Here is a 13,655-nt window from a genome sequence, read left to right on the forward strand (position 1 = left end):
TTGGGATAGACATGTGAGTTCTATTCATGGGCATATATCCAACAATTAAGGTTTTCTAATCCCTTCCCAAAATAATGGAATGTTATTTAGTGGCATTTCAATCAATTACTTGGAAAGTCACATCCTTGATTTTGCCAATGGTAGGTGTCTATTTCTTGTTGGAGAAACACATTTTTGGAATTTTCATTAGCACAAGATAAACCCAATTCTTCCATAATAATTTTTTACATTACATTTGGGCTAGAACTACCATCGATTAAACAACAATATGTTTTCTTATTTATAATTTTCATTGTTACATAAAATAGAGGATTCTTATTTTGATTGTTAGGATTACGTGCACCTAACTTATTTATATACATATCTTATTCTTTCATTTTAGTTAAACTAGCAACATTAGATTCTTTATCAACATAAAGTTCTTAAGATATTTTTTTTTACTAAGTAATAGTTTCTATATTAAGCAATGAAGTGTCATTTTAGTTAAACTAGCAACATTAGATTCTTTACCAACATAAAGTTATTAAGATATTTTTTTCACTAAGTAATAGTTTCTATATTAAGCAATGAAGTGTCATATTTTTTTTTTGCTAAGTAAGTTTAATCTATTATATACAAAAAAGAGAACAATTACATCCTTGGAGAACAGATAGTCATCAAGCCTATGAGTTAGGCCGTTTGTACATGCCAGAATCAGAAACAGAGAGATTGAACCTTATATCCCGCGCAGGGGAAACATAGTGATGCACATATCCGTCACTAGACACTCCCTGTGAAGGGTATACAGACACAAGTATTATCTTCACATCAGACACTAGACAATAGAATCGGTACAAAAAACATGAAGAAATATTGACAGACAAAACCATAGATAACCTTTCCTCCTTTTCACTGGGCCTCCATAAATGGTGAGAGCTGGAACCTGGATTACTAATCGGGCTTCTCCTCTACTATCCTAAACCAACCCACTTCGGGTTCCTGTGTGTTCGGCTGAGCATGGGCCTCCGGCATAAAGCTGATGGCGCTGGATGGCTGGGGCTGCCTCTGATACATTTCCGAGGTAGGCTGTGGAGAACTGGGATTATGGACTTCCTCATTAAGTGGAGTTGGAGCGCTGGAATCTCCCTCATTCTGAGCTTCCTCGATGAAGAGAACAGAGACATGAGCCGTTATTCGAGGGCGCGTGAGAGAGCAGTTGAACGAGAAAGTGGCTGATCCAAATGAAGAAGAATTGGCAGAGTCTGGAGAATTTGGATCCAGATATTGGCTAGGGGTCAGAATGCGCTCTGTTCCTCGATGATGAGAATGCACTCTGTTCCCCAAGGGTCCCGACTCAGCAGGAGGCCGTGAAGGGGTACCTCGTCCAGATCCTCTGCGAGTCAACATACGCTGGCGGGGTCTCGGCATCGCGTAATGACAAACTCGAACAACAGTAAAAATGTCGCCAACAGTGGAGCTACCTTGCCCTGTTTTGACACCACAGGGGCTGTTGCTTGTCTGTGTGAGGGAATTACACCGCCAGAGCGTAGCCTCAGGCTCAATTCGAAACCAGCCTTCGACGTCAGACCATCCCCAGACCCATTCTTTCTCCCAGCTTCGGATCTTTCCGAATAGAATGAAGCATAGGTTCAGATTACTGGCATTGAGGTCATTTAAAATGCAGGTGCCATTCCCTCGATCCTCACCCGCCATAACTATGGCAATTAAATTCGCAGCAGGTCGAAATCCTCCCGAACAGACGTAATTGGACCTCGCTTTAATGCCAGGACCGAACGGTTGATCATCCGCAGTTTTATTCACCTGCTCTCTATTAACCTTCCACCTGATTTCCTGTCCGGCGAGCATGCTGGACATGTGCCAGCCATGCGCTTCCCTTAGCCGTCCCATCATGGTTAATAACTTACCGATCACCCGCATCCGGGGGTGTAGCTTCTTCTTGGACCAGCTGGTAGCATTCCTGAATTTTATCATTATTTGGTATTATGTTTATTGATCCTGCGAGTAAGGTTTGATTGGTTTCAACCCCCACATTGGCTAGGATGTTAGCCACTTTATTGCCATCCCTCTTAATGTGACTGAAGATTATTGCTCTGTTGTTAAGAAGCTCAAGTTCTATAGCTTCTAATCTGGCTTCCAGTCTCCAACTTGTCGCTATCTTGCGTGCATGAGAGCCATTGAGGAGCTGTTTGGCCATATTGATAAGGAGCTAAGAGTCTCCCTCTACCTCCAGAGGGAGGTAGTTGTGTTTTCTTGCTAAGAGGAGACCTTGCCATAAGCCTTCCATCTCCGCTGAGTTGTTGGTATCCCAACCAATATTGCCAAAGTAGATCAATTGTGGCTTTCCTACATGATTCCTGAATATTCCACCATAACCTGCCTTCCCCGGGTTGCCCTTTGAGGCACCATCAAAATTTAGCTTGAATGTATGCTCTGGAGGAGCAATCCAAGAAACTTTGTTTGAATTGAAGTTTCGAGGGGCATTGTTGAGATCTATACTAGGGAGTTGAATATTCCAATTTTCCCAAATGGCTTTCTCGTTGTCGAGTGTGGGGAGGTCCTCCTTAGTCCAGGTATGTATCAACAATGTTTCTTTGAGATTTGAGCAGAATCTGCTCCATATGTTCTCTAAGGAAGAGCTTTGATCTTTGAATATTCGTTTGTTCCTTTCTTTCCATATTCCCCAAACTATCAGACCTGGAATTATTTTCCACATATGGTTGAGAATTCCACTCTTGAATGGTTTCTTATGCCATAGACGAAGAGTGTTTATGATGTCCCCAGCTACTCGACCTCTTTTCTGACATCTGAAGCTTATCTTCTCCCATAACTGATTGGCTAGTGCACAGGAGTCAAACAAGTGATGAAGGGTTTCCTCCTGGGCTTTACAAATGACGCACATCGATGGACCATGATAGTTTCTTTTTCTTAGCCTATCCCATGTTAGGATTTTTTTATGTCCAACCATCCAGAGAAAAAGAGAAACTTTAGGCCATAAGCCAGAATCCCAGATTTTTCCCCATAGTGGATCAAGGGGGGATGGATTGGAGTTGATTAATTTGTAAGCTTCGGATGTTGTAAAGGTTCCTTTTGGATTGTATCCCCATATTAAAATTTCTTTGTCTTCTGAATGTCGTATACATTGATTTTGGAGCTCCCGTTCCAGATTCTCCCCGAGGAGGCAATCCGTATTCCTTATTATCCTGTCACTTTGAATCCATTGCCTGTATCCTTGCTTATTCTCCTGGGTCCAGTGTTGTCGAACTGTTTGCTGCTGGTGTTCCTCCCTGAAGTGAGACGGAAGAGGGTGGAGAGTGCTACTGAGCTTTGGCATTTGATTCCAGGCGTCTGTCCAGAAGTGTGCTGTTTTGCCGTTCCTTACTTCCCAAAAGCTGTGTTTTTGTATCAGCCTGTAATGTTGTTTGGCTGCTTTCCATATGAGGGAGCCGTTTGCATTGGGAGTAAGTCTTATAAGCTCCTGTTGTGGTCTGTGATTTGCGTATTTAGCTGTCCAGATTGTGGCCCAAGGTTTGTCAGTGTTGGAGAGCCACTGCCACCAGAGTTTGGCACCCATTGGGATCCCGCAATCCAATGCCTCCCTTGTCTTTAGGCATGCAAACCGTTGTCCAGTTTATCAGAGCCCATTTACGGTTAGTAGCTGTGCTCCCCCATAAGAAGTTGCGTTGAAGATCCTTTATTCTCTTTATGACCCATTTTGGCGCTCCAAGAATTGAAAACAGGTAGAGCGACATAGCCTGAAGCACGACTTTTATGAGCACCACCCTGCTAGCAATGTTAAGAGTTCGATGCATCCACAAATTTAGACGAGAATCCAGCTTCTCAATTAAGGTACGCCAAGAGGAGTGTTTGATGGCTGAGGCTATGAGGGGGGCTCCAAGATATTTTGAGGGGAGAGAATCAATGGGGAATCCCAGAATGCGAGCTATTGCACGCTGCACCACTGGAGCTGTGTGAAAGAAGAATATTTGAGATTTGGCATTATTTACACTTGTGCCCGAAGCTTCAGAGAAGTCGTTGAGAAGAGATTTGTAGAGGGAGGCTTCTTGAACTGATGGGTATCCAAACAACATATTATCGTCTACAAATTGCTGATGGGATAAGGCTGGAAAACCATGGATGGAGAGTCCTTTGAGCTGATGTGAGTCAAGAGCAGATTTAATATGCCGACCTAAACCTTCAGCCATTAAGACAAAGAGGAAGGGGGAAAGAGGATCACCCTGCCTAATTCCTCTGGAGGGACTGAAGGGTTTTGAGGGAATGCCATTCACCAGTATGGAGAAGAAGGAGGAGGAAATAAGACTCATTATCCACCACACCCACATGGAGGAGAAACCATAAGCATTTAACATTTTTTCCATATAAGTCCAACTTAGTTTATCAAATTATTTTGAGAGATCAAGCTTCAGTAGCATACCTGCCTGTTTGTGATTCTTGAGGGTATGTATTACTTCATGCGTGAGGATGATTCCATCGAGGATCTACCTCCCTTCTACATAGCCTGACTGTTCCGGTGATATTAATAGAGGCAGAAGAGGTTTTAGCCTGTTTGCAACAACTTTGGAGATCGCTTTGTAAATGACATTGCATAGTGCTATCCGGCGGAATTTGCTCGGAGAATTGGATATCTCTTCCTTTGGGATTAGCGCAATGAAGGTTGCGTTGAGGGCACGTAGGAGCCAGTGCATAGCTCGGGATTCCTCCACAACTTGCCAGACCTCCTCTTTTATTATCTCCCAGAACTTGTGATAGAAGGTGGTTGAAAAACCATTAGGTCTCGGTGCTTTTCCTTCTTTGAGCTGGTGCATTGCAATGTCCACCTCCTGAGGAAGAACTGGGCGAAGGAGGAGCTCATTATGTTCCTCAGTGATTATTTTAGGAATCTTTTGTATGATTTTTCAATGGCTGGATTTCTGTTTACCTTAGGCTCGCTTAGCACCTGTTTGAAGTGTTGAAGAAGTTCCTCCTCAATTTCTTCATGCTTTTCCATTCTTATCCCTTCCTAGTTCTGAATGAAGGTTACGTTGTTGTGCATTCGTCTTTGGACCGTAGTTCTATGGAAGAATTTAGTGTTCCTTTCCCCCTCTTTTAACCATCTTATCCTAGATTTTTGCCTCCATAGAATTTCCTCTTGCTTTCTTCGCTCCTCCAATTGAGTATTTATGCGCTGCTCCTGTTCTAAGGTCCAATTGGTATGTCCCTTGTCTATGATTTGTTGTTGAAGATCTGCCATTTCCTAATTTAGAGTTTGTTGCTCCTTGAAGATGTTACCAAATATCTCTTGGTTCCATTTCTTGATTTGCATTTTTAGATATTTGAGTTTCTGTTGAAATTGGAACATTTTGGATCCTTCCGGTGGGTTGAAGTTTCTCCACATTGTTTTGACGAAGTCCTTGAAAGCAGGATGAGCAAGCCAGCATTCCTCAAAGCGAAAGGGTCGCTTGATTGTGTTGCTGGGCCAATGGTCTGATCCAGAGTAGGGGAGTATTGCGGTTGCAATATCCCCTCCCAGATGAATCGAATTGTCGGTGATGAGGAATCTATCTAACTTTGAGGTGATTTGATACTTTCCGGCTCTGCGGTTGCTCCAAGTGTGTGTGCCGTTGTAGTATTGTAAGTCAATGAGAGAGTTGTTTTGTATGAAGTCTTTGAAGTGGACATTTTCCTGATCCAACCTGTTTCGTCCTCCCTGTTTTTCCTCCAGCTTGGTGATCATATTGAAATCCCCTCCGATGATCCAAAGAGGGTGCATTCTGCTTACGCTGAGAGCTTCTATTGTATTGAGCAATGCTATTTTGCTTCCAGCGTCCTGTGGGAAATAGACATTAGTGAGGTTGCTGTGAATATTAGTACCTATGATGTGGAAGGTAGCCTGTATTATGTTGTGGGAGGCGTGGAAATTCTGGAGAGAGATCTGTTGAGGGTTCCAAACTATAGCTAGTCCCCCTGAAGCTCCTTCTGCGTCTACTGCTACTGATTGGCATCCTGGCCAAGCTCTGTTGAGGATGCTTCCTAGCGTATTGCTGTTACATTTAGTTTCTTGAAGGAAGCACATTTGAGGTTTCTCCATCTTTATCATGTTTTTTAGAGTTCTAAGTTTCCCCGAGCTATTGAGCCCCCTTAAATTCCATGAGGTGAGCTTCATGTTTCACTATTGATGAAGGGTTTGTAGTACTTCGTCAATTTTGCATATCTGCCTGAGTCCACCAGAATCTTTCCTACTTCAATTGTTCTCTGGAGATCCGTTCTTCTCCCTCTCTTTTTGAAGTCTCTTGGGGGGAGGCTTCCATCCCAGGTACTGCTTGGTTGGATGCCTAATTGTTTCTGCTGATATACCTTCGATAATACTATTTCCAGTTTTTTGAGTTGCATCTCTGGGATTTGATCATAGTTTTTCTTTTTGCATGCTTGCTCGAGCTCAAGCAGGTCTAGTCCTTCCATGTTGAAAATTTCAGGATCTTCAACCATGATTTGCGGTTGACTTTTCTCTTCAGTAGTTTCTGCAAGGAGGATGAGTTGGTTCAAAGGTCTGTCTACTTCCATTTTAGTCTCCTTTCCTGAACTGTCATTTTGATTATCCATGGGGGATGCCATTTTGTCCTTTGGGTTAGAAGAATTAGGGGTTGAGCTGGAGGGATTAAGGATGATGGGAGTGGATTGCGGTGTCGCATTTGGCTTTGAGATTGAGGGAAGTTCTTCAGAAATATTAGCCAGAATTTGATAACTATTACTCGTGGAAGGAGTGGAAGCAGGGTTTTGATGTGGTTTCTTCCCGGGTGCAGGCTTTTTGTAAGCGTGTTTCCGAGTGGAGACTTTGGTAAAGCCATCTTGGGCTGACTTATCAGAAGGGTCAGAGGAATTGGATGAAGGGGTTGAAACATTTAGCGGGTAGTCCCTGAAAAGGTGCCCGTGAGCATGGCACTTGCGACATCTAAATGGAACATGTTCGTAATCTAGAGGTTGAATCCATTCATAGTCGTCATGAGATAGACTTACCGAGTCAGGGAGCGCTTTGTCTAATCGCATGAAGACGCAGATGCGGGCATATGAAGTGTATCTCCGTAACTTTGTTTCTTCCGCCACTTTTATGAATTCCCCCAATCCGCTACCAATGTCCTTGAGTATTCCTTCATCCCAGTATTCTTCTGGCAGTGAGTACATTCTGATCCAGACAGGGGCCCAGGTGAGGTCTTCCTTGTCTGGATTGAATCTTGCGATCCATTCTCTCAGGTACAAGCCCGTTGAGTTAAAGAAATAGGGGCCTTGAGTTAGGATTATAAACTTATCTTCTAAGCAAAAGAAGATAACTGTAAAAAAACCCTTCGGTCCTAGCTGGAGAGTGATGTCGCCCTTGGGTTTCCACTTTGCCGAGATCCATCCATGCAATGCTTTTTCGGTTGGCCACATTCCTATGAATTTTCCTATGAGAGCATGATCTGTCATGTACTGTATTCTCTCATTGATCTTCTGACTGGGCAGTTCTATCTTGGGTCTTTCCTCTGTGATTGGCTTGCAGGTTTTTGAAGTAACCTTGGTTTGTTTCTCTGTATTGTCTTCTTCTTCTGGGTTTACATCCTTCTTGTCAGTCGATGTTGTTTTATCTTTCTTTTTGTTCTGTTGCAGTGCCGACTCGACCTCCTTGTTTGCGCGGAGCGATCCAAAAACTATGGAGCCCGTATGCTCTGGTGGCGTGAGATTTGCCTGAGGGGAGGGCTTCGGGGCCCCCCCCTGGGGCAGTTCCATGTGCGTCTGCTTAAGTTCTGAGGCTCTTTGGCTGACGCTGGAGGTCAGACCCTCACAGGCTGCAGAGCCGTTCTTGATTGCTATGGCACAGGTTAACTGTCAGTAACCCTAGTTGCAGAGCCTGAGCACTGTATTTTACAAATAGAATGAAGTGTCATCTTTAATAATAGCCATTTTCTTTAATATATTTCAACAAGGAAGAAGAAGGTGAAATGGATTTGATTTAGGTTATTGTGAGCATCTTACAATTTGATCATTCACAATATTTCAAGAATCAGATGACTATGAAAATGTGCTTTGGGAAAAAGTAGTTTTCTAATGGCTCTCTTGCTTCTATTTTGATAAGACTTATTTCTCATATTACTAGTAAGATGTTAAGTTTAAGAGCCCAGTCAAAATTAGAAATTGTTGAATTAGATATTTTCCTTGTGATCTTTTCTATAGAACTTCTTCTTAATTCACAAGAATTTTCATCATGGTTGTCTTCATGAAAATTACAAAATGATTTTGACAATATAGTTTTAAGCTAAAAAAATGAATTTTGATTACACAAAGTTCTTGTGTAGAATTATATGTTAAGTGGAGGAAGTGCCTTTTCTTTCAAAAGAAATCATATAATTTCTCTTTTCTTGATCAAGCTACAACTTACATCTCTTTTTGTTTATTTGCATCATCAATAGGAAGGCCAATTCTAGTCAACTACTCTTCAAATTCCAAACAAGTTTGTAAGGCTCAACCAAGTTTGTTAGTGTTCTTTTATTCTAACCTATTATGATAGGAATAATTTAATGCATTAGGGAAGCTTGGTTTTGATGCCTAATTATTTGGGGAATTAATTATATAATTTGATGAAAAATAAATTGAAGGATTTGATGGTTTCACCTTTGTTGTAAATGGGATTGTTATAATCATGTAATAAATCAATTGGGATTTGAAGTTGTTCTTAAGTTGATTTGAAGAAATAATATAATTCATCACAAGTTGAGAATACTTTAGTCAGTAATTCAAAAAAATCAATGACATATTTCCCTTCCAATGAATTAACAAAAAGTTGCATGCAAGTAGCATTGTCATTTGCTCTAATTTATGACAAGCATTCGAAAAGGCTATCAAATTTCCATTAGCGGAAAAATTTGGCAGATGATCCTTATATTTAGGAAGATGGTTTGTTGTTAGGGATACATTACGAGGATAAAGTACATGCCATGAAGTGGCATTCACATATTCTTCAAACTGAATAAGCCATATTGTTTGATTACCTTGGCCAGATTTGTTGTTAACTAAATATGATTAAATCTATTGTACATAATTCAAATTGAAGCATAAGAAGAGGCTTTAGAAGTAGCAGTTGCATGAGAACTCCCCAAGGAAGTCTTTGTGTTTTTCTATGGGAATGAATTCTAAACACGTTAATTACTTCAGTTTTAGAATCAAATAAATATTGTCGAAGCTTTCTTCGTGTATTTTCCAAAACAATTTTACATCTGTTGATTTGAATCAAAGGTTCAAATTTAGGTGACTTACCTCTTATCCTTCATGAAGTACAAAGTTGACTAGACATAAGAAAATATATTGATGCTTTTGATGGTTGCAATATTGTCTCTCTAAAGCTTCTCTTTGTTCTCAGACTTCAATTTTTTGGACTATAACATTCCAATATCTCTTAATATGTTCATGAGAAATAACAGTTTGAAGAATATAGTAAAAATAATAAGCATCAATACTATGTCGATCAGGAAAATTAAACCCTAGATATGAATATTGAGTATTTAGATGAGTTAGAAAAATCTTAAAAGGAAGAAGAAGAAGAAAGAGATAAAGAATAAAATTACTCTTCATTGTGGTTTCCAAAAATAATGTTGACAATGAGAAGTTCAAATAGTTCTCACGCAACACTTTTGAATCTCGTAAGACTAATAAAGATAATTGGGAATGTTACATACATACATACATACATACATACATACATACATATATATATATATATATATATATATACATATATATATATATATATACATATATATATATATATATATATATATATATATATATATGTATATATGAAAAATAAACTAGAAAATACAATGAATAAAAAAATTAGCTATCCTCTGAAAAATAAACTAGAAAATACAATGAATAAAAAAATTAGCTATCCTCAAATAAATAAATGAAATGAAATGATAATAACTCAAATCTCAATAAGCTAAATTTGAAAACACACACACACACATACACACACATATATCCAATTTGAGCTTCAACTAACAATCATTCATTACAAGGCCCTGCGAGAGTGAGGATCAGAGAAGATGTTTAGATGTGGAGATGTAAAAGAATCATATAATGACAAGTGGGTGTTGAATTTTTGTAGCTTTGGTTGGTATTCATAATTTGTATTATGTTGAAAAATTATGTATTTTTCTTGTTGACAAAGTCAGGCCCACCTATTGAAGGGGTTTGACCCCAAGTTCAAAAACCCACCTCTTAGCGCTCATATAAATTGTCATTTGTTGACCTCATTTGGCACACACATGTTGACGCACATCAATAATTTAAAATTTCCACAAGCCGTTGTGGGTCTCTTACCATCCTCAACTCCATTTATATGCATATCACATGATTCTTCCTATAAACTCTCATGAGATTAAAAGAAAATCCTACCTTCTTTATCTCATAACATTTTCGTCCATTTTGTCTCCTAGTCCTATTGGTGTAAATGTGACATGGCCTCTCTTGCTGATTCCTAATGAATCTGAAGGAACAAGGAAAGAAAAAATAATTTTATTCCTATTTCAAAGAAGACTAGAGTACGTTGTGTTTTCAAAGGAGAAGGTTCTTCTTGTTTAAAGGAGAAATATATGCAAAGTTTTGTTACCAAAATGATATAAGTAAAAAGAAACATTATTTCTTTCCTTAAGCCCTCGAACATTTTGGTGTTATATATTATGAGAATATATGAAAAGTTAATACACATACAAGCATGCAAGTCAAGCTCCTTCCAAAGGACATTATCACCTGCAAGGAAATTTGGTGCCAACAATGATACATGTATGGTATATAACAAGAACCCATGGTGCATGTGGGATATGTATGTTTACTTTTACAAAAATAAAAATGTTTGATAATGTATACAAAGACCATATGGATGAATACTTGGCAAGAGTATGAGCAATGACGAGCTTGATTCAGAGACAATTGAAAGGTTACCACTAGGAAAAGAGATTGCACTTGAAAATGGTACTTTCTTTTTTGATGAAGAGGGATCCTAATATAATCTTCATAATATCAAATTTGAGGTATGAAATGAATCTTTTTTGGTAATTATTGGCATAGTTGCATCTGCAAACTTCTTTTTATTATCATTCATTTTTTGGGAATTGCCAACACTCTCTGGCATGATAAAGGTTAACTTGGTTGTGCATGTAACAAATACTACATCATATATATATATATATATATATATATATATATATATATATAAGGAATTATTAATTAGCTTTAATGGCTACATTGATATTAAATTAGGACTCGCACCATCTTGGCCCCAAGAAAAATATAAAAGTGATTTCATTATTATTGCAACATGGGAATGTCTTTTACATTGGTAAAAAGTAAAAGTAATAAAAATTAAAAAAAGTAGCTCAACAATTCATATTTGAACCACTAAGTGGACGCAAAAAATTAAAAAAATTAATATCATATATCATATAGGATATGTGGTTGTGGACGAATATGATGAAAGAAGCCAAGTATGTTAAAATAGAAGCACTTCGAGCTAACACTGTCAGAAGGCCAAAAATGGATCAATTAACATCCAATAATTGGAAAAATTATTTAAATTAAATAAATACATTTTTTTTGCAATAATGACATATAGATGCAAAAGTAAAGAAATTAAAATGTGTGAAGGGCTCATTGTATCTACCTAGTAGTGAGATAGTTTCCTAAGAAGTTAAATGAGTTTAATTGCTCGAGGCTATCTATTCGTTAATAAATTTCTCAAGGAGAATTGAAGCCATTCAATAATCTCAATAGATCTATAAAAGCAAGCAATGAGTTCAAACAAAGGATTCCCTTTTTTGCAGATCTAGATGTTTCCCATTTTGTGAGTGAGGGCATGACTTGTAGTAAGGTTTCTTTCTTTTATTCCTAGTTTCCTCTTTGTGCAACTAACCTATTCTTGTGTGATGTCATTGTTGGTTTGCATGTTACCTCTTTCGAGTGTCTCCTAGAACGTGATCGCAGATCTCCATTGGTCTATAGCAAGGCAAAGGTTAATATCCTTCACTGCGCTTCTTTCACTGTTTTACCATTAATGTTGGTATTGACTTCATGACTATTGTGAAGGATACGATCTTCTTATTCAATGTAGATCAATTTAAAATGATTGTGCATCACCTTCCCATTTTCTCGCATATCTCACCATGCATAGATGTAACTGGAAGACAAAATGCAATAAAAAAGGATTTTCCTTGCTAGTCAAATCTCCCTTTAGTGGTTTTTGGCATTTGGGCTTATGATTTCAAATAATATTTAAATTTTACTTTTATTTCTTAGATTTTACTTTTATGTTTCAGTGTACAAACGTGTGAATATTTGTTTTATTTTTAATGTTATGTAAATTTTATGCTTTTATTCTGTTTTACTTCCTTTTATATAAAAACCCTAATTGTCGTAAATAATGTGTTAACTATTACTTCAACCTTATCTCATATTTACTTTTAGTTAGCCATCTTCCCTTTAACTTTATTTTACTATTGTACATACTTGTTAATGTGTAATTAAAAACTGTTTAATTAGCCATAATGAGTCTTGATACTTAATGGTTGCTTTATTATTTTCAATAAGAAATCTTATTGATTTGTAACTTAATCACTCATTTTATTGACTAGTTAAGATTGTAGGTTTTAACCCCATACATAAATTACCCGCATACGAATTCTAAAATAGAAAATAAACAAAGGCGAGAGCATAACACATAAAAAAAATATACACAGAGATTTTCCCCTGGATCCCAAAATCGGGACTACCAGATTGATTTTTCATTATATTCCTTTCAATGTTACAATACATATATATACATGCCTAAGCATCCAGAAACTCAAATCCATTAACCCTGGATTAGAACATAATTGTAGTTCCCTTGACCGGATCTACAGAATACCATGTAGTTCCCTAACAGGGGGGCTGCTGCCCCATGTCACCCCCCCACTAGTCGTAAATAATGTGCTAACTATTACTTCAACCTTATCTTATATTTAATTTTAGTTAGCCATCTTCCCTTTAACTTTATTTTACTATTGTACATACTTGTTAATGTGTAGTTAAAAACTGTTTAATTAGCCATAATGAGTCTTGATACTTAATGGTTGCTTTATTGTTTTCAATAAGAAATCTTATTGATTTGTAACTTAATCACTCATTATATTGACTAGTTCAGATTTCTTATTTTCTAAAATAAATACGTATGCAACAATTAAAATATATAATGAAAGGGTTAATGGCATAAGTTATACATGTGGTCTAATGGTAAAACCACTTGTAATGCAACTTGGAGTTCACAATTTCAAACCCTGTCAATATACTTCTTCACAATGTCTAATTGTTGCTAATGAAATCTTATTCAATATAGTTTAATCACATATTTGTTTATGATTGATTAAGGTTTCTATTCCATAATATAAACATTTAATGCAACTATTAAACCATATAAAAAGAAATAATTTTTAGAGATGCCTTCACTTATTTAACTTATCATTTATGTGTTGGAATATTGGATTCATTAATACGAGGGCTATCATTTATTTGGTTGTTCTCACATAAAGGGTATTGTAGTCAATTCTTTTCTTAATATCGGGTTAATGTAAGTAATGTTTTATTTCCTTTCTTAATAT

General features: G+C 37.6%; 1 protein-coding gene across 1 annotated transcript; it reads right to left on the bottom strand.

Annotated features, from left to right (window-relative positions):
- Window positions 1-5,251: 5,251 nt before the first annotated feature.
- On the bottom strand, window positions 5,252-6,085 carry LOC149169779 (uncharacterized). Its single transcript, XM_089425335.1, has one exon. It carries the CDS (start codon window positions 6,083-6,085, stop codon window positions 5,252-5,254), a length of 834 nt encoding a protein of 277 aa, XP_089281461.1.
- Between the last annotated feature and the right edge of the window lie 7,570 nt (window positions 6,086-13,655).

This window comes from Pinus tabuliformis, chromosome 4_2 (assembly GCF_031772625.1).
Source record: "Pinus tabuliformis cultivar Carrire ecotype Pingquan chromosome 4_2, CPIR1, whole genome shotgun sequence".
NCBI classification, from domain to species: domain Eukaryota; kingdom Viridiplantae; phylum Streptophyta; class Pinopsida; order Pinales; family Pinaceae; genus Pinus; species Pinus tabuliformis.